The sequence below is a fragment of the Protopterus annectens genome, chromosome 9.part0, assembly GCF_019279795.1.
Source record: "Protopterus annectens isolate FY-2018-M chromosome 9.part0, PAN1.0, whole genome shotgun sequence".
Lineage (NCBI taxonomy): Eukaryota > Metazoa > Chordata > Ceratodontiformes > Protopteridae > Protopterus > Protopterus annectens.
This window is the reverse complement of record NC_056743.1, coordinates 486,420,674-486,447,788: the sequence shown is the minus strand read 5'-3', so window position 1 is coordinate 486,447,788 and position 27,115 is coordinate 486,420,674. Positions and strand designations below refer to the sequence as shown.

At 39.5% G+C, this 27,115-nt stretch overlaps 1 protein-coding gene across 4 annotated transcripts in view; it reads left to right on the top strand.

Moving 5' to 3' along the window:
• The first annotated feature begins 9,299 nt into the window (after positions 1-9,299).
• LOC122811288 (golgin subfamily A member 7) overlaps positions 9,300-27,115 on the top strand; it is a 435,299-nt gene continuing 417,483 nt past the window's right edge. Inside the window, exon 1 of one of the 4 annotated variants that reach the window (XM_044083033.1) lies at positions 9,300-9,457. Coding sequence is in view for 2 of the 4 variants with exons in the window: in XM_044083031.1 (XP_043938966.1) it covers positions 9,915-9,923 (9 nt within the window). In the remaining 2 variants the exon portion in view is untranslated. Of the gene's footprint in view, positions 9,458-9,549; positions 9,924-9,999; positions 10,072-27,115 lie in introns of those variants that run through there. The other 3 variants (XM_044083031.1, XM_044083034.1, XM_044083032.1) reach the window with 3 other exon arrangements.

Sequence of the window (27,115 nt, the reverse complement as noted above, 5' to 3'; positions counted from 1 at the left end):
TTTGGTTGTGTGCAGGGCTGATATTTAAGTATTTGCCCTTGCAATGGCACCACAGTTAGAAATATCCCCAGAAGAATTCAAAGCATCACAACATTGGCTGGATGGCTTCCTTCAGTGATATGAACTATCTCTAAGATCATCAACAACACTGTTCAATCTGGAAGATATTGAAGTTATTAAACATGCACTTGCATTCAATTCCTTTCTTGATGGCATTGACTTTTCTAAATACCAACTCTCCAACATCATTGCTATGGATGAAACTGCACTGTTTATGCACCAAGGATCTCAGACAACAATTGAGTAGAGGGGTGCCTCGTCAGTCTACATTCCCTCCACTGGTTGAGTGCATGTGTTACCTGTATTTTGGAAATTCATCTAGATGGAAAGAAAACCCCACCTCTAATCATTAGTAAGGGCAAGAAAGATAAGATTGAATGTGTTTCAGGCATTTACATTCTTGAAACCGAAAAAGCCTGGTGCACACAAGCAGTTATAAGCAAGTGGGTCGATGTAATGCTGCCACTTGTTTTGCGAGGTGGTGAAAGAGGTCTGCTAGTCTGGGATTCAGCCAGCACTCACCGCGCTAAAGACATGAAGAAATTCCTTGCACGGAGAAGAATAGATCAAATAATGATTCCCGCAGGAATGACTGCCTATCTCTGGACTCTTGATATTGCAATAAACAAGCCATTCAAGGACCATTTGCACATGGAACTCAGTGACTACATTAAAAATATAATGGAGAGAAATCAGCATGGAAACTTTGTGAAGCCTAGCCTGCAAGAGGTCGTGACTTGGGTGAAAAATTCATGGGGATAAAATCACTGAAAGCTGTGTTGCCAATGCACTACGAGCAGGCTACTTGGACAAGCAGTGCTCATTTAAGGAGAGCTCTATTGCTAGGCATGACAAATTGGGGCCAATGGTTCTACAGGAAATGGAGTCACAAGAAATTCAGGCCAGAATTCACGGGTTGGAGACTTATGACAATGTTCCAGAAGAAGATGACATGACTGCATTTGGATAACTTTTCCATTATTGGGGCAACAGAATGGATTCCTTCTGCTTTCAGTTTTATTCCCCTCTTCCAATACACATGTATTGAGATTTTTCTGCACTTTCTGTTAAGCATGAAATATTGCACTATGAAAGCCAGGTGTAGATATTCTGAAGTTGAAATGTTTGTTGCACTGTTTATGTAGAATTCTCACACTGTTAACACATTACTTAGAACTGTTGTCCAATAACAGTAAAGTACCAAATTAAATGTCAATTTGTGTACATGAATAAATGTCGATTTTTGTACATGAATAAATGTAGATTGTTGTATGGGGTGTTAAATAAGCCATCCCCTGATGATAAGCCCTAATGCGTATTTCGGCGGGGGGGGAAGAGTATAAGACCCGGTCTTATTTTTGGGGAAATATGGTAGGAAGACCCATAAAGTGTTCACGATCAGGGAATTATTGACTTGTTGCACCAAATGGGTTTTTTACTTTGATACAACAGTAGTGCCTTCTATGTAAAGGACACTTATAGCATGTAAAAACAAAGAATGTCTTTCCAACATAGTGATTTAAGATGTAAAACGGAATGCATTGCCTTGGTAAAACATAAAGCTACACATTCTGAAGCTTTTTTTTTTATTTATTTCCATTGATAAGTTTTCTGGTTCTAATCTCAATCATTTTTTTTTTGCAATCATAATTTTATTAAGTAATAGAAAACCAACAGAGTAAATTATAACAGCAGAAATCTTCATAACTTTAGAATGACACAACATACACTGGACTACCAAACCAGTAATATCAGTTTACTAAAAAACATGTGATTAAAAGATCAGATAAAATATAACTGGACTTGCTTCCATAAAAATTTTACAGCATCGAGAATAACTAAGGTTGGGGTGGCTTCATTAGTTTCCTGATAAGTCTTGGGAGTAGGATAGGACAGATAATTGCCTAGAATAGCATAATATAATATAGCAAGTGTGAGTACTTAAATACTAATGTTATGTAATGGGCAGATATCAGCAGAAGTTGAATTGACCACAACCTCAAAGATCCATGTAAACTGTTGAAGGAATGTGTATGTAGACAAATACAGTGCTCTACTTTGGAGAAGGAAATTCCATCCATCTTATTGCACATTTTGGGTATCTCCTTCCACAAGGCTTTAACACTAGGTCATTGGGTTTATGCTGGATCTCTGTAATGGTGTAGCTACAACCTTCACTGTTTGCTCTAATCTCAATACTTTTAATAAACACCAATTGTTAGATAAAAAAGACAAAAAAATTTATTATTAATTTGAGTGGCATCTACCCCAAATAATCTTTTATAATTTTATCTGTTGGTCTTTTTATAGGTTCATACATGTGTACTAGGCTATCCAACCACAAGGGCCTTTTTAAGCCTAGCCATGCATCCCAAATCTTTGACAAGTTCTGGTACCCTTGATAAGTGTATGTAGGGTCTTGGGAGGTGAAACATTTACAAGCAGGGGCCCGGGAGATGATCTATTTACAGGCAACCTTTGTCCATTAGAGACATAGGTGCCAAACCAGGGATGAATTTCCTGTTCCCCATCCAACTGTCACAGTTACACTTGAATTGGGTTAGGAAGGAACTCTGCTACATATGGATGGAGGCCCATTCCAGAGAAGGGGTAGTCTCCGGGATACATACTTGTCTCTCCAGCAGGTCCTATTTATATCACAGTCAAAGTTTAAGTCTTTAGAATGGGTAATTCTGGTACTGTTTGTTTTGTGGATATGCAGGAGATCCATCAGAGTGGGATCTGACAATACCTTGTATGCCAGGCATCGATTTCCCCTCAACAGTCTGTAGGGAGAAAGAATACAGGGATTGGGCCTTGAAGCAGTCTGCATAGGACATATTACTTACGTCCTGCATTAGTGAAGAACCTCTGTGGACATTTCAAATGTTGGATATGCCTGGTTAGGTATATACCAAATGGGGCATTGTACTCGATAAGTCTGATGAATGATGAATACAGTGGAACAATGACGTCTTTGCACTTTGATGCCATACCTTTGTTTATAAGTTGCACAGCATAGAAAGATATCCTCATTACTGTAGACATACGATAGTCAAAGGCTAGATTCCTGTCTGTCCCCAAGTCCCTGACTACTGAGTCAACTCTTAGGGGTGTGTTGTCAATATGATAGCTTCCAGGGGTGGAAGACTTCCTGAAGGACACTATTATACATTTCTTGGCATTTCATTTTACTCCATGGCTCTGGCACCAGTTTGTCAGTGTCAGCCCTTCCTGGAGACCATTTGTGTTAGTGGGCAATTCAATGACAGCTCCTAATTTGCAGTCATCTGCAAATTTAGTCAGCCAGAGGCCATTGACATTGGCCTTGACTTCAGAGAAGTAAATGCCAAAAAAGAGTGGTCCCAGGACCAATCTCAGAGGAACTCTGCTTGTGACTGGCCTCTTTGTGTAGGTGGATTCCCCAATTCTAACTTCCTGGGTCCTGTCTGTGAGGCAGCTGGCTATACAGTGGGTGACATAAGGGTTTGTACCTAACCTCGAGTTTGTCAACAATGCCTGAGTGGTGGATTGTATAAAATGCCTTGGCCAGGTCAAGGTAGGTAGTGTGAACCGTTTTGCCCTCATCCATTTCTTTGGTGACCTTCTCAAAGAAGTTGATCAGGTTGACTAGGTATGACTTGCCCCTGATGAAACCATATTTGGTTGGGTCCAGTTTCTGGAGGTTTCCTATATAATATATAATTATTGATCATTTCCATGATCATTCTTTGCATATGAGACTTGTGAGTCTGTAGTTTGCATATGACACTAGTAAGACATGAGTCTGTAGTTTCCAGGGTCTGTAGATGACCCACCTTTGTGCAGAGGGATGACTGTTACTGTTCTCCATTCAGGAAGCATGAAGCCTGTTTGGAGGCTACAGTTGAATAGCAATTCCAGAGGCCCTAATAGGTCATGTTTCATGCTCTTTAGAATACATCCTAGGATGTTGTCTGGATCCATTGATGCAGTGTTCTTGGCCTTAGAGAGTGCATTAAGGACCTGTTCCTTAGTAATAACAGGGGAGGGGAGTTATATTTGATAGTATTTTCTGAGGGAAGGTTGATGGGGAGAGAGGGCAAAGCTGAAGATAAATTTGTTGGCCAGTAGGTTTGCTATGTCTGCTGTCTCAGTATAGGTGGCTCCATTTGCAATGAGCTCTGCACATGATTGTATATTGCCTTTGAGGTTGGAGACATAGCTAAAGAATGCCTTGTGGGTGTCTCTGGGAGGCCAAATTTACCTAAAATGTGGCTTTGGTAGACTTTATTTGTGCTCTAAGTTGTTTGTTTCGTTTGAGAGTGCTTTTATCCTGCTGGGTGCTGCACCTCCTAAATTTTGCTGTGATTTTTTTCCTTCTGTTATACAGCCTATTGATGTGATTCCACCAGGGTGCCTTGTTTTTTGAGTTAGTTCTGTACTACTACCTGGTTAAGTACAACTGCCCTCACACTCTAGCCCAAACCAAACACTCTAGCCCAAAGGTTCCTGGAGTTCATAAACTCAAATGCTATGGAACAACTAGTCACCATCCCCACAAGAGGAGAAAACATACTTGATCTCATCATCACGAACATGGGATCACAATGTTCAACACCGGAAGTATACCCCTCACTGGTGAGATCAGATCACAAACTAATCTCGCTGGAGGTCCTCATCCCGCCCCCACCTGAAATAAAAAAGACCACAGTGAAAAACTTCTCAAAAGCCGACTTCACACTTCTAAAACTAGTGTGGTCTCCTTTAAGTCCCCTGAGCCAGTGGTAAACATTACTCAAACCGCTGAATCACTTACAAATGCCTTCTACCAGCACCTACAGGACTGCATGGATCAGGCAATCCCAAACAAAACTAAGACTCTTTGTACCAAAGGCAAGCGTCCAGTCTGGTGGACCCCAGCCATAAACAAGCTCTACAACAAAAGGAGGAAGCTACTACAAGATAGAGCAAAATCCTTGAAAGGTAAGACACCTTTGATCATTATAAGTAAAAAACTAAGAGCTCTCATAAAATCATCCAAGGCAAATTTTGAGAGAAAAATCGCCAAGGACTCAAAAGACAATCATAAGGCCTTCTTTAGCTATGTTAGAAACCTAGGAGGAAACTCCCAGATATGCTCGGAATTAGTTCAGAATGATGTGAAGATTACTGAACCTACACACATTGCCAACATACTGGCTGACAGGTTCAGTGCAAACTTCTCCCCCCCAAAAGAAGAGATATCTATACCAGAGGATTGTAGCCCCCCAAACATCTCCAACGCCCAGGTGAGAACTGCTCTCTCCAAGGCAAAAAACACAGCATCCATGGGACCGGATGGTGTCCCCGGCTGTGTGCTCCACGAACTCAATGAGGAATTAAACCCGCAGTTAGGACAGCTGTTTAATCTTAGCCTCACCTCAGGATACGTACCCAAGGAGTGGCGCACGGCGACTGTGGTCCCACTTCATAAGGGCAGTGCCTCCACCGACCCTGGAAATTACCGTCCCATTAGCTTGACAAGCCTTATCTGCAAAGCCATGGAGAGGATCATAATGGAACTCATAAATAAAGACATAGGAAAATTGCAGACTTTGGATCCATCCCAGTTTCGCTTTGTCAAAGGCAGATCATGCCTCTTAAACTTGGTTGACTTTTTCGAAACAGTCACCAAAGCCATTGATGAGGGCAAGGCAGTCCATACAGCCTACCTCGACCTGGCAAAGGCCTTCGACACAATACCCCACTCAGGTATCATCGAAAAACTCATCGGCTTAAATGTAAACCCATACATCACAAGATGGGTTGCAAACTGGCTAAGTGACAGAACCCACAGGGTCAGAGTTGCTGGCGCCATGTCAGACTCAAAGCCTGTCACAAGTGGTGTCCCACAGGGCTCAGTCCTGGGACCACTCTTGTTCGGCATCTACTTTTCTGAAGTACAAGCAAACACAGGAGGGTTATGGCTGACAAAGTTTGCAGATGACTGCAAACTGGGCGCCATAGTCGAAAACACATCTGACACAGATATCCTTCAGAAGGGCCTCACAGAAACGGATAACTGGTGCCAGAGCCATGGCCTAAAGTTAAACGCCAAGAAATGCATAGTCATACCCTTCGGGAAAAACAAGGTTACCCCTAGCTACCATATAGGTGGCAATCCACTGAGCACAGAAGAAGTCATCAGTGATCTGGGGACCCAGGTTGACAGTAACCTTTCGTTTGACACTCATGTTGCCAAAGTAGTTAGGAAAACCTTCTACATTGCCCACCTGATCATGAAAGGATTCACATCTAGATCTGGGGAGGTCATCGTCCCCCTGTACTCATCACTCATTAGACCAATGATTGAGTACAATGCCCCATTCAGAATGTATCTGACCCGACACCTGCAGCAGCTGGAAAGGCCCCAAAAGTTCCTCACCAAAAGGATAAAGGGTCTCAAAAATATGTCTTATGCTGCCAGACTGAAAGAACTCCAGCTCTATTCAGTCGCATACCGCTTGCTCAGAGGTGACCTGTGCCTGACATATAAGGCCATGTCAAACCCAGATTTGATGAATATGCTTCACCTCAAAAAATCTAGATCCCTCAGAACCACAAGGGCGGGAGACTTAAACCTTGACATGGTTATTAATAGAACATGCTGGAGGGACAGATTCATCACCCAGAGACTCCCTATGCTGTGGAACAAAATCCCGGTACATGTGAGGCAGAGCACCTTGCTGGCCTTGTTCAAGAGGAATCTTGACCAATGGATGGGAGATCGCAGATATACCCCAGGGATTACTTTAGTGTCACTGCTTGACAGAGGCACAGCAAAATAATAGGCATAGTTTTCTTCAAACTAAAGGGGTGGCGAAAGCCACATAACTATGGGCTAGGCTTATAAATGCCCTTGGGCAGATAGCCTAGTATGAACCTATGAACCTATGAACATGCTTGTATAAGGTTTTTGTGAGCAGTTCTGCATAGGCATCAGTGTTCTCATGGTTTATGGAGGCTTGAAATGTTGCCAGGTTATCACTTAATAGTGGGAAGTTAGCCTTAGAGTAGTTCCTGAATATTTGGCGGTTAGCTGAGTTTCCAAATTTTATTTTTACTTCAAAGGAGACCATTTTTTGGTTTGACCTTAACAGAGAAGACATTACTCTAGGCGGGTGTGCAGCACTTTCCCATATTAGTGAGAACCAGACCCAATATGGTTGCACTCCTTGTTGGTGTATTGACAATCTAGTCCATGGAGTTTGTGTTTACAAAATACTGGAATCTCTGTGCCTGTACGTTTGGTGTCATATATGATTCCCAGTTAATAGTGATGTAATTAAAGTCACCCATAAATATGGTATTGGGTTGGATGAGGAGTGTTTCCAATAAATTTAAATACATGGTATGGGTTTCCTGGGTCCCAGAGGGGGATCTGTTGCTTGCAAGGAAGTGCTATTGGATTTTACCTATGGTGATTTGAACATGGAGAAGCTCAAGTGTATTGTTCTGTTTGTCTAGCTTCAAGGTATTTTTATTTTTCATGTAAAATGAGACATGACACCTCCACCTTTAGTCCCTATCTTTGTAGCAGCTGGTCTAAATATGTGGTAGGCATGATGACCTTGCACTGTTGGTGCGCTGTCTGCAGGTTTAAACCATGTTTCAGTGACTGCACAGACATCAGCATTCTCTAGAGTAAAGAGAGCTTCTAGGGAGTGACGTTTTTTGTTTAGACTTCTAGCATTAAACACCAATACCTTTAGATTTTCTTGATTTTGATTTGCTAAATTAGAAGTACTTTCAGTTTGGTATTGCCTAAAAAAGGCACTGTGGGGAAGACAGTGTTTTTGTTAACATTCAAAAGCCTAGAGGGGAAGAGGTGCAGACCATCCCTGGCAAAGCAACTTGGTCTGTTTAACATCTACTTACATGCTGGACAAATATTGCACCCCTTTAGAATGAACCAGAAATTAAGCCAATTATAAAAGTTAGTCATCCTTTACTCCTTCTGTGGCATCATCCTTGGAGAAGGTAAAATGCCGCTCAATGCTAGGCTCATACCAGTTTGGGACACACATTCCCAGAGCTCCATGATATCTCTCTTCAATAAAGTCTAGGGAGTTGTGTCTCAGGTCATTTACACCCCATATGGACTATGACTGAGTCATAATGGTACTTGTGGTCTAATGACCTGAGTTCATGCATAATGAGCTTATCCTGATAAGCAACTGACCATGACTTTCTCTCTACTCAGCCTGGTGAGAGGAACAACAGCGTGTTTTACAATGGAGTCTCCAATGACTAGAATGTTGGATTCTGTGGTGACTTGCCTTATGGGCTTAGAAGTAGTGGCTCCATGGGATGTGGCTGTGTCTGTTGATGCAGATGTTGTTTTGGAGGAGTGCATTCGGGGATGCTGATGGTGTTTGTTATGTTTACTTCATCTAGGAGGTTTTTGGGGTTTAGGAAGGTTACATTTAAGTGCCTAAGCATGTGTGGGTCTGTGTGTCTGCTTTGAATTGTGTGTGATGGGTGCAGTGTTTGTATTACTGGCAACCTTTTTGCCATTAGGTTCATAGATTAGTACTAGGCTAACTGCCCTTTTGGGCCATTTGAGGCATCGCCAGTTACCCCATGTGAGAATCAAACCCTGCACCTTGTGTCTTTAAGCTAAACACCTTAACCATTATGTCATCATCCCACCTGTGAGAGGTTTGCCTCCAGTGATACTGTGTAACTACATCTGTCACATACCGATACCGTATCGGTTTGTTTGAGAATTAACTGGTTGTCATTAAACATGAGTTAATTTCTACATTGGCTCTGGAATGGATGCCCATATCCACAAAGCTGGAAACTGAGATAGGGGGAAAGCTCATAGCCATGGCAACAGACCCTATTGATTTTTCCACTGTGATATTCCATCGTGCATTATTTTATTTGTATTTTATTTATTTTCTCTCTATATTCTTTTTTTACTGATCCAGACGGCCATCTATTTAATGACAATCCACTATAGCATTGTTTTATTTAGCACTGGATGCAGAGTTGTTTTAATGAAAATATGGGCAGCATTTTGGTGCATGGGTCTGATACATCCCACCGTTTTGCATTTAAATTCAAACATTTACTTCTTAAAATATTTTAGGGAAGTGAAACCTAGGTTTGCTGTTGTCACCGAAATGGTTTCCGTATAAAACTACATTTGCCGTTTACCTTTGGTTACTTGTTGCTGTTTTGTGTTGTGTTTAAAACGTAGATGAGTTGTTTTTATACCCTCTGCACTTCCTTGTGACATACTCTCTCTCGCTTGAAAGAGAGCGATTGTTTGTTTGTGCATATTAAGATATGTTTATCTATCAACATTTGCAATTTTAGGGTTGCCACCTTTTCAAATGCCGAAAGTGTGACATTTATTTACAGAAAGGTAAGCTTCTGCAGGACAAAACATACCCGCAGCTATGCAAAAGGACCAAAATATAAGCTCATTCTTTGTAACATTTGAGTTGCTTGCTTCATATAATATTTACGTGTTCCAGATACAAAATATTTTTATGTAGCTTTTAAAGACAACTTAGGAAATATTTGTTTCTTAAAGTCTCGTGATGCACCACTTTTTAGTGCATCTGCCCAAATAGAGATAGGTGGTAACCCTAAATTATACCAATACATATGTGGACTTGAACAGATAACAAAAACACAGCCCAGAACAATACTAATACATTTTTAAAACGGTGTGCTGCTGCCAGTTAAGATCAGACATTGAATACAATGGGTTTCGGAACCTTTTTCTTCACAATCGCGTTCCTTAACCGGCCAGTACGTCGGTTGGATAGGGTGGGACTTCATAGTCAAACAGGAAGTGTAAAAAGGAAGCCTGAAACATGGCGGAGGTGAGTTTTCTAGTTATCGTAGTAACTTGTCTTGCAGTTACTTATGTTTTTTTTTTACATATTGATTTGAAACTATCTTGTTTGAATTTTGACAAGCCAAAACCAGTGTCAGGAAATCCTGGTCGAGCAGCTTAACACAAGTAGAAAAGTTATGTCTCTGGTCAACTGTATTAATGCAGTGTTTGTAGTCTGTATACATTATAGAAAAAAGTGTTCAGAGTATATGCAAGCATAACTTCATATAGTACATTTGATCTAATAATCAACTTCTTTGTGTAACGAGAACGTTGGTTTGTATTGTAATATACGACGGACACTGCGCTGTTAAAACATCGTATATAAATGTTTTATGGAGTTTGCTGATGGGCTATGGAGTAATGCCATTCACTCAGGACACCGTTACTAATGGAAAGCTAAAATAAATGCATGCTAGCTTAAGTTATTGTGGTGTGTTTGTTACTTTTTCATGTGGTAATCTGTAATATTTATTCCTACTTCCGGATCAAACATTACGCGTTCTACTTTATTAGTTTAACGTAATCGTATTATCTCAGAAGAGAGGTTAGGACAGTTTGCTGTGCTTTTCTATTGTTACATAGACGAGGAACAACTGTGGACTGGACAACGCGGTCAAGAATCAGTGCAGAGTTTTAAATCTTGTTTTAATTTGGAAAGTTAGTAAAACAGTTTTCATCGGTGTAGGTAGGAAGCCAATGTGTGGCGTTATTTACCACTTGCAGTACTGAGCGAGTTACTCGAAAAGTCAAAAGTGTTAAGGGATAGGACAGAAACAGAGTTATGCTTATGGAATGATAGATCCAGTTACTGGGAGACCTCTTAGCTTTTGTTCATCTGCAATAAGCTAAAAATAATTAGTCACTGTACATAGCTTATGCCATGAATGGCAGAGAAGTAAAACTAGAAGTAGGTTTATTAATCTTTGTACAAATATAAATATTTTCACGTTTGCATACCATTTTGGCTTAATCTTTGTACAAATATAAATATTTTCACGTTTGTATACCATTTTGGCTTTTAAACTCTGAAGTCTTCAAAATAAAGTCTGTCCATGAAACACAATTGAGTGGAGAAATTGACGTCCCACAAATTATCACATTAATAGGAACTTCCTAAGTGCAGTCAGTTATGAGGGACTTGGGCACCCAGATTGATAGCAACCTGACATTTGACCACCATGCTGCTTCCTTTGTACGGAAAGTTTTTTACATTGCCCAACTCATAAATAAGGTCTCATCCAGGGACAAGGATGTCATAACATCCCTGTATTCTTTCGTTGTAATGCCGGACCCCCGCCTTGATGGGACTTCTGCATATCCGCAAGTCCACTTGAGTAACCCACACATGCGGCCACAACCTGGGCTGTGACATTAATAGGACTTGTTGGCAGGACAGATTTGTGTCCCAGAGATTCCCCATCTGTGGAATAGACTCCCTCTCCATGTCAAGCAGAGTACCTCTTTTACCCCTTTTTAAGCGCAATCTGGATAACTGGATGGGAAATAGAAAATAAATCTCTGGGATTCCATTCGTGTCCCTGCTGGACAGGAGCATCAGGTGCTGATTTGTCTATACATGGCCTGAACTCTTGGCTAGGCTTATAAGGGCCACAGGGCCAGTAGCCTAGTAACTTTCTATGACAATGACTACTTCTGTCTGATTGGGGGGGGGGTGTATTCCTTTTATTCATCATTTGCATTGAACAGTAGTATTGATTTATTTCAAATTCGAAAACAAGAAAAATTCTAAATAGACTTTTATTGTAGAGGTGTTAAACCTCTTGCTTATTCCTACATTCAGAACTGCCTTAATACAAAGTGGTAGTTTTTGGTAGGAAAAAATCATAGTCTGAACATGTAAACGTTATATGTATTTGTGCATGTTTTTTGAGCTTGTAGCCACTTGTTTGTTAAAAATATTCTTTATGGTCCACTGGAATCACTAAATGGTTGAAAAGTGTATTCCCTATGTGCAGAAAAAAAAGCAAGATTTTAGACGTTTTTTATCTGAATAATCAAGCATACACTGAACTGAACAGTTTGATTATCCAAACTACCCTAGGTCCCAATTAGTTTGGATAATAACTCTACTGTATAAGTAAAAGCTAAATCTCAGTTTGTACAGTAGTATAGTGGAGCTCAGCACCCATATGTGAAGCATCTTTTCACAAACGGTCCTTATGTACAAGTTATACAGATTCCTATACACAGCTAAGTCACGCATGCAGAATAAAAATGAGCATTCTTTCATCTTCAACCAGTTTTATTTCATTAAGCTTAAGCTGGTATAAGTACCATTAAAATATGCTTAAAAGTTTTGCTTTGCTGCATTTCATCATCATCTTCTTTCGGCTGTTCCCGTTAGGGGTCGCCACAGTGGATCACCTGTTTCCATTTCTTCCTGTCCTCTGCATCTTGCTCTGTCATACCAACCACCTGCATGTCCTCTCTCACCACATCCATAAACCTTATCTTAGGCCTTCCTGTTTTCCTGTTACCTGGTAGCTTCATCCTTGGCATCTTTTTCCCCAATATACTCCGCATCCCTTCTCAGCACATGTCCAAACCAACGTAATCTTGCCTCTCTGGCTTTGTCGCCAAACATTCCAACCTAGGTTGAACCTCTAATATACTTATTCCTAATCCTGTCCACCCTCGTCACACCCAGTGCAAATCTTAACATCTTTAACTCTGCCACATCCAGCTCAACCTCCTGCCTTTTTGTCAATGCCACTGTCTCCAACCCATATAACATAGCTGGTCTCACTACCCTCTTGTAGACCTTCCCTTTCACTCTTACAGGTACTTGTCTGTCACAAATCACTCCTGACACTCTTCTCCACCCACTCCATCCTGCCTGTACTCTCTTCTTCACCTCTCTTCCACACTCACCGTTACTCTGAACTATTGACCCCAAGTATTTAAACTCATCCACCTTCGCCACCTCTACTCCTTGCATCCTCATCATTCCTCTATCCTCCCTCTCTTTCACACACATATATTCTGTCTTAGTCCTGCTGACCTTCATTCCTCTTTTCTCTAGAGCATATCTCCATCTCTCCAGGGTCTCCTCCACCTGTTCCCTACTCTCACTACAGATCACAATGTCATCTGCAAACATCATAGTCGATGGGGACTCCTGTCTGATCTTGTCTGTCAACCTGTCCTGCCCTGCATTTAACATTGTAAAATATACTAAGTACATTTTGAAGTGTGTTTTGCCTAAGGGCAGGGGCATTTAGTATAGCAATGACGTGTATATGTATGTGTATATATATATATATATATATATATATATATATATATATTTGTTTTACAAAAGAATATGTACTTGGTTCCTCAGTTTCCTTTGCAAATTTATTCTGTTTGTGATCTTTTAGTGTTGGCATAAATTGTTTTGCAGACACATTCAAAGGCTTAGAGGCCAAGTTTTTCAACTACGTCATGTGGCAAAGGATGTGTTGCACATTGTGATCAGACTTGAGTTCAGAATTTTAATGTGCAGTGTAGGTTCACTGATTATAGAATCTGAGAAACGTACATGTCTCTACAGTTGCTGTGCCTTAAGTAGAGTAGAATATTGGATTTTTGTCATGCAGTGTTTTGATACAGTGGAATGAGTAATATGTTATGCAGTACTATGGTAGAAAAATGTGGCTTAGGTTTCTGCTGTTTACATACCAAATTTAGCATGTTAAACTTTGAATGCTAACACATCTGTTTGCATGAGTGAAGATTGTATTGGCCACAAACTCTGCAACAACACATTTTGTGGAAACAAATGTTTGTTTCATGCCTAAGAAGGACTGGATTGTTAAAAGCGTAATGATTTAGATAGTTAAGAAAATTGGTTGTGAATTGAGGCATACAAGGTGGTATTGAAACTTATTTGTAGGTACACATCTGTGCAGGATATTATTATTTGCTGCCAATACATTTGCGTGGTTATTTAACATATTTCTTTAATCTGTTTGTGAGTTTTGATCAAGATGTTATGTCTGCTTCTCTTAATTTTGCATCCACTGTGGTTGGTTACGTGGATTTTATTTGACTTGGTGTGTCTGTGTGTGTGTGTGTTGGGGGTTAAGACTTTAGGGTGACCTTTTGTGGAAGTAGGGGTGTGATTATCTTCCTCTGAAGTGAAAGGCAGGAGCTGTAGCTGTGGCACCTTTGATGGGGAAATGCTTCTCTTCTACCTTTTTTATTTTTTATACATAGTGGAGCTGTTTAGGAAGTTTGCTAGGTAAGTCATCTCAGTTTGAAAGCACTACAGTGATGCACTTTTTTTTCATAGTGCATATATTGTCAGTTGTTGCAAATCAGAAAGAAAAATAATTATTGTGTAGTAGAAACCTGATGTCTTCTAGTGAAGGGTAGGAAGATATGACTTGTGATCCTAGTGGAACTTCTTTTGAATCTGGTCCACCAGCACAGGTTCAGATCATGTTAAACTGCTAATTAAGAAAAGGCACATTCCAGAATGTGCAGATTCAGAAGTCCCTGTGAGCTTTGCAGTTTTTACATATTGGTTTAATAGAGTGGTGGTATGTTCAGGGCGGCCATGGTGGTGCAGCGGTTAGTGTTGCTGCCTCAAGGCAAGAGGTTCTCCAGTTCGATCCTCAGCTGGGGTGCCTTCTGAGCGAATTCTGTATGTCCTCCCTGTGGTCGCGTGGGTTTCTTCCCATATCCCAAAGACAATGCTGTAGCTGGATTGGACACTCTCTAAATTGGCCCTAGGTGTCAGTGTGTGCCTTCTGTGGAAGATTGGGCGCTGGGCTGGCAACTCGACACTATAAAGCTCCACTGCCAATCATGAGCTATGGCGACCCCTAACCAGGAAAAGCCGAAAGAAGAAGAAGAGTGGTATTATGTTCCTTTTGTGTGCCTACTCAGGCAGTATGGGGTGGCTTGTGTAAATGTATTGTCTATGTAACTGTTTATGTTCAAATGATGCTAACCTGTTCTGATGATACTTTTATATTTTAGCTATACTTGTTTTGCATGATGACATCGTCCTGCTCTGGAAATGGACTATGGGCTTGGTGAGACTAGTTGGTTAATACATTCCACATAAATTTCCTTGTAATGTTTTTTTATACAGAATGAGACATTCAGACAGTTGCCATATTGCTGTAGTTAGGGTCATGTCAAGTGCTGCTGAGTTTGTGTTCATAAGACTTTATAGAGCTTTTGGATCAGCTGAAAGTAGCCTGCTCCCTTTAGTCTTATCCATCACAGACTCATTAGCATGTAGAGAAGTGCTGACAGTGATTCACTATAGTGACTTCAAAGAAAATAAGCTGTCTCAGTACTAAATTTAATCAAGCTGGACAAGAAACCCTTGCTGATTGATACAGGAACTAGGGAGTTCGTGTCTCTGTGGAGATATTTGAGACTGCAATCCAGTTTGTATGACAACTCCATCTTTGGAAACCAACTGTGTAACTCAGTCTCCATGAGAAAAAATAGAGGAGTTGTCCCTACTTCATATAAAGCTACTTGGCGATTGTAAGAGCGTCACAGCTTCCACCGAAACAGCAGTGTGTCCATTTAGTCTGCTGGTATGTCATGTTAGTACAGTCTTCTTGAGGAAGACAGGTTCTTTGTTAACGGTAAGACTTATTTTTTATTTTGAATTTCCTAACGTTCGTATTTTTTCCACCGCCATTATTTGTGGTGGTTGTATTTTTTCCACCTCCATTATTTGTGGTGTTTGTATATGTTTTCGAGTATGAGCTGCTGAAGAGTGGCACATGTTTAACTATCATAGGTCTAATGGCGCAGTTATGCTGATGTAGGTAAAATTCTGATATGATGTAAATGAGCCCCAAGTGTGACCATAAAACTGTATGCATTTTAATTACATCTCTTCTGCTGTACTGCACACTTCGATTCTTTCGAGGGCCAAAAAGTTAATCCCAATTAAGGTCACACTGTTTTGAATGAACATTATTTTTCATAATATGTTAAAGGTTGTAGTGGGATATTTGTTGTAATCCTGTACCATTGTTTGCATATTTCTTACTTTAACCATTTTTGTTTGTTAATTTTTGTGGCTAAATGTTAATGACCCCCCCCCCCCCCCCCCATGGTAACAAAAGCAGTAAAGAATGGTCGAGTCCGCAGATACGTGGCTTTATAGCTTTTTTCATTGAAATTTAAATACATTTGACAGCCTTTGTGAAAATGTGTTGATGGTGAGGGTAGGGGGGGGGGGTGTTCAAAAATGCATGAGTTAAATTTATATTAACGGCTGAGAAGGGTAGACGTGGAGTGGAAGGTAGACTGATGGCAACAAAGGACTAAAAAGTTGTTGGAGGAGATGAGCAGATGATTGTTCAATGGTCATCTTTTGTATGTTATCACAGTATAGGTCTTTCTGTGCTGTGTATCTCCCGAATCAGTGTTTTTTTTCCCCTTCCCATTCTTTTCAAATGTGTGGAAATTTCATTCATTTGAGCACAAGTGTTTAATGATGTCAGAAAGAAGTCTGAATTGTCTGTTTCGGTAAAACTACTTTATTTTGTCCACCAAGATGCTGTAATTCACTCCTCTTTTTACTTTTAATTTTCTTTTTATGTCTGGGATGTGTGATTAATGCACAAAATCAGCTTCTTGGGCAATATGAAGGATGGCATCGCACAAAGATCAAACTCTTAATCACCTAGTGGTTTTCCTTTGCTTTGATTTGGCTCCAAAAGTATTACATGCAAAGAAAATGTATACTTTTACTCTTTCTGTCTGTACATTTATTTGTTTGTAGTTCATTTTTAATGTCATTATTTCAGTCTTAAACATTAGGCTAGGAAGGGTAGCTATAATTGAGGCTGTTGCAACATTACAGAAACAATTAGATTACTGATTGTAGTTGCAGAGCTGCAGTATCAGTGGAAAGTTTTAAAACCTAGGTAGTTAGTGCAGTTTGTCTTTTTGTGTGTGCATTATCACTCAAAATGTGCACCTCTTATCAACCTGCCTAGAAAAAGTTTAGGAACTGCATTTCTGAGCCTGAATAAAAGCACTAAAAAGTTGCTCTGTTAAGCCTGTCCTATAGGTTCATAGGTAAGTACAAGGTTAACTGTCCTTGAGGTTCATTTTAAGCCTCAAATTAGCCCATCTCATTTGTTTAGATATTGTTATTCATCCCATGGTCAATAACTCTGCAGTATCAGGATTCATACCTTAGATAATTTGACAGGACACATGCGTGGGATAAAGTATTTAGGAGTTGGTTTTGTGCATTAGTAGTACAGGAGGCAGTCCTGAGGTAAGTTTTTTTTTTTGTTCCCCATCCACAGATCAAAATTGCGCTTGAATAGGGACAGGGATGAACTTTGTTTTATGTGGGTGGAGAGTCTGTTCCAGAGCAGAGGTATCCTGTGTGAGATGTACTTGTTCCTCCAAACTGTTCTGTTATAGAAGAGGTTTATATGCCTAAACTAACTATTTATGATACTGTTTGACTTGGGGTGTGCAGTAAATTCTTCAGTATTTGGTAGGAGGATGCTGTATGTGCCAGACACAGGTCACCTGTTAGCATTCTTTAGCATCCAGTGTATAGTGGCAGGACTTTGAGTCTGTCCACATAAGATATGTTGTTTGAACTTTTCATCCTCTTATTAAAGTATCTCTGTGGGTGTTCCAGCTGCATGTCTGCACAGATGCAGGCCAAAGGGGGCATTATATTTAATGATAATCCTAAGGAGGGCTGAGCAAATATAAACTAAGACATCTGCAGATCTAAACACAATCCTTTTATTTATAAACTATGCAGTATAAATGGACTTTTCTTACAGTGGACATATGTTGGTCAAAAGTTAGGTCGTTGTCCACATAAGTTCCCAAATCTCCAACAACTGGGTCCTTTCTCAGGGGCGTATTGTTAATGTGGTAGTTCTCTGGGATAGATGACTTTCCAGAGGATACAGTATTGCATTTTTTTTGGCATTTAGTTTAATTTCATGATTTTTGCACCAGTTACTTATTTGGGACATACTTTCCTGTAGACGGCAGGATGGTAAAGTAATTTGGGGATTCGGCGACTGCTCCTAGCTTGCAATTATCTGTAAATTAAGTCAGCCAGAGCCCTTTAGTATTTGCTTTTACTTCAGAAAAGTAGAAGCAAAACAGTTCGGGTCTCGGCACAGAACCCTGGAGACTCCACCGGTGACTGATCTGTCTGTGGAAGTAACGTCCCATATTTTAATTTCCTGCATCCTACCTGTAAGCTGGTTGGCAATTCAGTAGGTGTTGTAGGGGTTTATTTGCAGTTTATTTAGCTTCGCTACTATGCTTGAGTAGTAGTTGTCTAAAGCCCTGACCAGTTTGAGTAAGCATTTTCTGCCCTAGATGAATCCAAGCTGAGACAAGTTCAGTGTTTTGATGATCCTTATGTTCTGATTGAAGTGTTCCATGGTAAGTCTTTCCATGGCTTTGCATATGAGGCTGGTCAGACCTGTCCTGTGCAAGGGGCTCCCTTATGCAGAAGAATGACTGTAGCTGTTCTCCCATTTGCTTGGTACAAAACCTGTATAAAGGCTGAGATTGAACAGTATTAGGGGTGCGGCTAAATCATGTTTTATTGTCTTTACCCATTGATGCAGTATTGTTAGCTTTAGATAGCACATTTAGGTCTTTATCTTGTGTGATAGCTGGAGGCAAGCTAGTTTCAGGTATATTTTGAGGGACACATGGAAGGGAGACAGTTGTAAATATAACTAAAAATGATACAGGATGGCCACTAACAAAATTCAAGGAATGTCATTGTAAAAAGAAAAAAAAAATTATCATAATGATATCTTGACCCAGGGCAGACTAGAACCCAGTGTCCCACCCTTCAAACCTGCATTGTCAAGTGCCTGAGATGTAGTCATGGGTTCTTTCCTGTACTCTGCTGGTGTAGTGGTATTACCATACTAAATTATTTTCTATGTTGTGTTTCAATAAAATTACACCAGAGAAGTACCATGCTTGTTTAATTTGTTTAAAAAGGTCTTGCAGACTATAAAGAGTTCCATTTTTGCAAGCGGACAGTAATGGCAGAAGTGTAAATATGAGTTCTGTTTCTTTATGCCTATCACTCATGATTATAAATTTTCCATTGTAATAAAGAGGCAAAGGTGTCATGTACCTTGTTTAATAGGGAATGATCGGTGTGGATTTGTGAGTATACACACTGGTATGTTAATGAAGATTGCACAAAAAGGGGGCAAAAGGATTTAGTGGTGCTGAGTTTAAATACTGAGAATGTGTGTTGACAGGGTTGGACAGCATTCACTTTGCTCAGATATTTGTGACATTTATGTTTGCACAGGACTTCGCTGACTTGATCATGACCATTAGTCATTAGCAGCAAGTGTGAAGTTTTGTGCTGGGTTGACATTCTGGAAGTAAAGCTGGGTGCCTGTTGCCACCAGTTTTATTTTACCTGTAGCTGGTACCACTAGCAGCAATAATAAGGTGCTTGGAATTTAAGGAATATCAGAGACTGGTATGTTTGAAGAAGCGATCTAGAGCATCTTTTAAAATTGTTAGCTACATTTTGTTTTTGGAATACAAAGTATGTAAAGTGAAGATGAAGGTGTTGAATTATATGTGCCTGTTTGTAGCAGGCAGATGACGTTTAAATGTGTAGCAGTTTAGTTGAGCAATATCTTTGAGGAGCCTCCTAAAAATGCATATGCTAAACTAAAGAAGAAATTGATTCTTACTAAAAGTCCTCTTAAATATTTTGGATTAGAATTAGATCAAGGCGTGCAAATGTTCCATTACGTTGTGTTGCCCATGCTGTTGCATTTGTTTCAAGTGTTCTCATTGGTTATCCAAGAAAGTGTCGTAAGAGGTTTGATGCAATTAGGATATATATAAAGCTCCAGTATATTGGGAGAAGCTTAATTTGTCAGAAGTGGGCGAATTTGATTATCAAAATTCCTGTTTAGCCCTATTCCATTGCAACTAAAGATTTTTTTATTGAATATGCAGATAAATGAAGCAAAACTGAAAAGATTGGTAAATTTATCTACTGTTAATGTAGATTTGAGTGCTGTGGATTTTTAGTATTTTGGCAATGGAGGAGATTAATCTTTGCTCAAATTTCCTAGTTACTGTTAGTTAGCAAAGTGGGATTACAGGGGAAAGTGTGTTTGGAGGAAAAAAAAATGTATTTGGGTGCGTTATAGTTTCATGTTTAGGTTCAATTTGGGGTAGGTGGGTTCAAATTTAGAAGCTTGGATTGATAAATGCATTACAAAATGTGAAGGAGTGTAGTGAGGGTAGAAGGATGGATAGGAGATGTTGGGTATCCTAAAAGTTTTGGTTGTTTTGGAAGTAAGTGGTAACGGGTCTATATCATTTGAATGAAAGTTCAAAATGTCGATCGTTGTAAGCAGCGAAAATGCCAATAATCAAATCCTTTATTGTGAGGGCGCACCACGCTAATTATATATACCAACTCCGAGATTGCACTACAGTGAGGAAAGGGCAAATTTCCTGATCTTCACTGTACCGCAATTTCACAAAACAGCTATAGATTATTGGCATTTTCGCTGTTTACAATGATCGACATTTTGAACTTTCGTTCAAATGATTATAGACCCGTGGTAACTTCTCTGTAGAAGAGGTTTGTTTAATGGATCTTGTAGAGTTTTGAAAGAAAATAGTAAAGTGTACTTGTTAAAGTAAGGTTAAGGGTGTTTTATTAATTTAGGATATCTACAAGGTGATTTGGAAATTTAGTTGTCTATTACCATGATATCCCACTAAATCAAGAAGGGTTAGAATATTTGCTTGACACGTTTGCTCAAATAATTTTATATACCATTCTGAAAGGTTCTTCCAACTGCTGATAGTGTTTCAGATGCAGTAAAGAAACTTTGGGTTAATGGCAATGTGTGTTTTGGTCTTATCTTTTTTGAGTACTGTTTTGGAGGCTTTGAGTCAATTGTTGATAGTTTAATGGAAAAATGCAGAGATTAGCAACACACTGTAACTGGGTTTTGATAAGTGTTGCAAATGTACAAATAATGAGTGAGCTTTACTGTTTTCATTGATGGGGGTTAGAAAAACTTTACAAAGGAATGAAAATCAGAAGTGTATTTGGTATTGGAAGATATTTGACTTGATGGTTGAATTGAAGTGTGTGTGTGTTGCTAAAAAGACTTCATGGACTAAATAAGTAGCAGGCTGGTTACCATGCCAGATGTGTAATGATGCATCTTTTCTATCGTCGTCAGCCTCCTTTTTGCCAAGTTTACATGGGGTCAGTGTGTCTTGTCTGTCTCCACCTTTCCCAATCCAGAGGCCAGTTTTAATTCTCAACAGTTATCCCCACTGTTACGTATGTTCTGTCATTTAGTCTGTCCAACTCTTAGCTGGATGCCCTCATCTCTTCTTTCCTGCCTCGTGCACATCCAGGATTCCTGCATGTATGAGTGAACAATTGTAAACTGGTCTCATTGGCCTTCTGTACAGTTGGGGCTACTTTACTTTCTACTCTGATGTCTGTATTACTTTGTCCTAAATTTTGGCCTTCTGTACAGTTGGGGCTACTTTACTTTCTACTCTGATGTCTGTATTACTTTAAATTTTGTATCAGTCACCAGTCTAGGACGGTTCATCCCTATCACTTCATACTTCTTTAGCTGCTATGCCTTCACTGCCAAGATTTTTATGCCATACAGAAGCAATGACTGTACTCGTTTTGTGCACCTTGACTTTTCATTTTTTTGTGACATTCTTTTGTCCTATACTATGTTGTGGCAGCTGACTTCAGTACATCTGATTTTTAGCTTTGACACCCTCATTCAGACTTTCTTCTCCTTAACCAAATACCTCCCAGATAGTTGAAGCTATTAACCTGTTTCCTCTTCTACATTGATTTTTTTCGTTTTCTTCTGATTTTAACCATTTGTTCCCACGACCAATGTCTTACTTGTACTTGTTTTTATATGCCTTTGGTTTTGCATTCCAGTCTCTAGTTATTTAAGTTCCTAAGTGCCATGTCATCTGCATACAGCAGCTTTGTTGATCTGTCCCCTCAAACCAGCTTGCCTGTGTAGTCCATCACAAGGTGCAGTCTCAGATCTGTACCCTAATGCATATTCATTTCCACTGGTAACTCTTCCGTGAGTCTGAATAATAATTGCATCTGTATCATTGGCCCCTTGTGAGTAGCCTGCACTGATTACACCATTGTTTCTGAAACTCAGAACTGTCACACCACTGCCCAAATCGACTTTCTTCATACTTTGTAATATGCTTTCTCCATGTTTAGGGATGCCTTTGTCGACTAATTTTTTGCTTCTCTACTGCCTGTCTCGTTGCAAACATTTGGTCAGTTGGACTGCATCCTGATTTGAATCCTCACTGCTCATCACCCATTTTACTTTGTGTATTTCTCAGTTACCCCGTTCGTCACTTCTATGAAGTGTGACAGGAGTTTGATATCCCCTGCCGCCTGCATTTGTAAATATTCCCTTTGTTCTTGTGCACTGGCGTTAGAATGCTTATTTATTCCTTAGTCATTTCGGATATGCTTTTCTCCAAAACATAATGATAGGATGTCGTTTTTTTTCCTTTAACTCTTCCAACACATTGATCTTAACTACTTTGACTTCATCTGAGCCTGTGACTTTCCCCAACTTCATTTTCCTTGGTGTACTTTGTACAGTACGGTTGGTTCTCCATCCTCTCTTGTCAGAACTGTATGCAACAGTGCAATTTGTTTGGGATTTTCTTCATTCAGAAGCTTTTTTTTCCTTTTCACATAAACATTATTTGGAAAATAAAAAATGAACAATACAGTCAATAAACAAGTATTATAAACCTTTATATACGCTATGTACAATTGACCTGAACGAAGGGGAAAACAATTAATAAAATATATGAAATTAGTAACAAAAATTTATAATATTCAATTAAAGTATAAAGTTATACATTATTTAGGGTTCATTTTTAATGTCTATTCAGAAGCTTCTAGAAGTACTTCGTCCACCTGATCTCAGTCTTCTGCACTGATAAGCAGATTGTTTCTGGCATCCCTTGTGAATGGTGTGATGATGTGAGGTATTGCCAGCTATGTCAGAAGTAGGGCAGTAGATGTGTAGCATATGCCAGCATAGCTAGCTGGAGTTTTGTAAAGAATTATATGTCATGTATATCAAAAGTGATTTGTATAGGTGGTTATGTTGAAAATGTATTTGTAAAGCTGTTTGTGTTTAAAAATGTAACAACAGTGAGTCCTGCTGGACAGAAAACAGAAATACACCTGTATATCAGAGTATTATAACTGTTTTAATAACAAAATACCAGTAGGACAGCCACAGCAATAAAAAGTCTCTCTTAATGCTGGCATAAGCCATAAAATAGGACAAGCGCTTTCACGTTTCAAGTACGCTTCATCAGACCTTTTATTGCTGTGGCTGTCCTACTGATATTTTGTTATTATATATGTTTGTTTTCTAGTCAGGACACTTGGTTTTTGTTGGTGATTTTGTTTCAATTAGAGTATTATAACTGCTGAAATTAATATTGTAACAGAGGATACTAGAAGAGAAAAGGTTAATCTTGGTCCAGCTGCCTTTGAAAAATAGTCTGAAATTAAATTACCTGGTAGGGTGTAACGGTTGTATCTCACAGTTCTCAATGCAGCTAGAGATAGTCTGTACTAGGAAGCCTTCTCTATAGTCCTTTGGGGGGGGGGTAAGATAATTGCTATTCTGGAGGGGTGGAAGCTTGAAATTGTTTTATGACTTCCAGAAGCTGCAACAGATCTTAGCAAATCTCTAGGTGTGTAAGGTAACACATCTATGCTAAATCGTGGCAGCCTCTAATAAAGGGGATCGTGTGAGAACCAAAACCAGTTGACCAGATGTGTGTGGTGGTGGTCTGTAATCTAGCACTAAAATGTTTTAATACTAGATGAGACTGAAGTCTGCGTAGTCTGTTTTTGTAACCTGACATAGAAGGATCACTCGCTCACTTCATGTTGCCTTGCTTCAGTAAGTAACCTAGAACTTTAGATCAGTCAGGAAAATATAGCCAGATTAGTTAAGTACTGTTTCTGTGTCTGTGTGAATCTATTCATATGTGTTATTTTTTGGTTGAAACTCTGGTATTTTGTTGTAAATAGCTATTCAGTATGTTTGTTCTTTTATTAATTATTAAATGGATTTAAACTTCTCATTGTGGGTGGTCCTTTAGAGAATACTTTAACCTTTTGAGAGTGCTTATATTTAATTGGTGACACTGGCAACTAACTCCAGGGACCCTCACCGCATTGGTCAAACACTACCATTTGTATTGATATTAATTTCACTCAGTATAATTGGGTACCCTTGCAAGAGCCTTAGAGTAGCTGGCTTTGGTGTGTCTGGTGGTAGTAACTACCTTATAGTCTGGACAAAAGTAGCAGATAGAGTAAATGTATGCCAGCCTTTCCCGTGTGTGTAAATCAAATCTCAGTGTATGTGTGTTGGCTACTTGTAGCAGGGATGCAGAGCACTGGAAGCACAGGGGGGGGGTGTTGGAGGACTTGGCTTGGACACTCAGCTGAGGACTCAACTCTACAGCTGTGCCAGTGAGGAGTCTTACTGGAGGCCTGTTGGGGGGGGGGGGGGACACCCAGACCTCTGACTGTGTTCCCTGTGTGGTGTTAAGGGAAATTGTGCTTGAAGCAGAGAGCTGCATCTGGAAATACGGTGTGCATTTATCTTTGTTCCAAGTGAACATCCATCAGTGGTGTCAGTGGTGAGGATTTAGGCTGCTTGATTACTTGCCCAGAGGTGGGATGTCACAAATGGCAAATGTTGCTTAACTCTCTACTTTTTGTCTGTCTTTCAACCTGGAGTTTTTTTTGTCATCCGCCAAGTCATTTTATAGAAGTTGGAAGAGGTTCTCTAATGCTTTGTCCTTAGCAGTTGTCTTTACCTCTTTGTTAGCCAGACAGTGTTCATTCTTATCCTCCTCTATTTTTTCTTTGTCTCACTTTTTCCTACATTCCTTGTTTCTTTGAATAACTTCCTAGATTTCACCACCAGTTTTCCTTATGTTTGAATTTATATTTTAAACATGGTAGTTATATATTCATATTTATTAAAGACATTGGAAAGTACAGTAATAAATTAGCATGTTATGTATTTTTGAAATATTTGATCTGTTGTATCTTTGAATTAGAATGATGTAATATTTAAATATTATTACTGTTTATTGAGTGATATTGTTAAAGTTTCCTAATCTTCACATTGCTAGCTGTTGACTTATTCTTCCTTGTGCCAGCTCCCAGTGTTCCTTTCCCCAGAGGTACCCATGTATTCACATCTCCCCTGATTTGTCTCATGCTGAGATGCTATCCCTTCCAAGAGAACCCTACAAAGCGAATTTCCGAATGTCTCTGTGCATGTTCAAAGGCTTCAGATTTGACACTCTTCTCAGTGGGACGGACTAGGTGAAGATCCGTAAAACCTGGGGTTTTGCAAAGGATATTTCTGTTTAAGCCCCCCCCCCCCCCCACACTGATGTATAGCGCTTAAGTCATAAATAGGGGAGATGCATTGGAGTCATGAATGGCACATGTCACCTCCATAGTGACACATTCCTCAGTCAGCTATCCCTCAGCACTGGGTTACTGTCATAGCAGCAGAATCACCAGCAGTGCCTCTGCCTTGTCCAAGTGCTCCACCACACATCTTCACGCCTTACCTTCTGAAAGACACAAGCAGGCATTACTTTCTTTTCTCCACATGCTTGCTACATCAGGTGCCTACGCAATTTAACTGAATTCTAGGTTGTAGTTTTGAGCATTGTTTACTCTACAACAGGTAAACTGATGAATTTTGAGACTGTTTTTCCAGCACATGTTAAAATTTGTATTGTTAAAGTTCATGGTAGTTGAGCTTGATTAGTAATTTTAGTTTTATTTAAACTGTTAAGAGTTTTAAAAGTCTGTATTATAAAATGTTATCAGGAGTTGGGAAAAGGTGTCCTGATAACTGTCCTTTACAATTTATTGACATCCAAAGTATGTTACAGTTTGATCCCTATCACTTTATCAGAGTTTCAAAACTCTGAAGGTCATGAGACCGAGACCATATGTCCAAAGTTTTGGAACTCCGAACATTTTCTAGTGAGATTGCCATATAGCGCGCAACTCAGGATTTGCTATTTTCCTTGCTGTAATATGATCTCGGAGTTGGTATGTTTAAGTAGCAGGGGGTGAAACGTAAAGGTAAGTTTTGTTTTATTTTTTTGTGGTTTTTTGTATTGTTTTGAAGTTCCAAAACTTCGGCCATGTGGAATTTCGAGCTACTGATAGGGATCCATTACAGTTTTATCTAGATATAGATTATGTTCACAGTAATAACTTGGGGAACTGCTCAGTATGAAACTGTATATTCATTTTATTAAGATTGATGTAAGTAGGTTGATAAATGTTATGTTAATATGTTTGGATGTGAGTAAAGGAGTTAAAGAAAAAAATCCTCAGGGTGGTGAATACTTTACAGGCAAACATTGTGACTGCCTCCTGTCATACTGTCTTGGGGTATAACAAGTTTGAAAATATTTAAGAGTGATGCAAGGACATCAGTATCCTGCTAAAGGGCCAGAAATAGGATAAACAATAACCTCAGTGTTGCAGAAAAATATCACATTATTATTTTGGATACAGATGCCCGTTTTAAGGGGAATAAGCTTGTTTTACACTTATCTTTGTAGGGTTCATTGGGGCAACAATGTTACCCACAAGGTTAAGTAACAGGAGTAGCAAGAGATGCAAGTCATGTCCATGAATCTGTGATGTCTACAGTAGTCATATTTGTTATAGATAAGCAGTGATTTGTAATGTTTAGGCACATGTAGATGACTCTGCTGAACAATACTCACTTTTATCTAGGCAGTTTCTGTTGTTTGCAAGTGTCTCTTGTCTGTAAAAATCACTCAACCGATATTAAACATGATACTGTCAATGACAACTTTGGTATTCAGGATGCAGGTATTTAACAGTCTAAGGATTCAGAGCACGTAGAAGAAAATAAAAAAATCACAACAAATGAAGAAAAATTGATGGTCTATAATGCAAACAGAACTTACTGTAAAGGACACCGCTTTATGTAAGGCACAGGTTGCAGGGAATGATAACACTGTTTTATTAAAATATCTTAATTTTACAGATAACGGCAT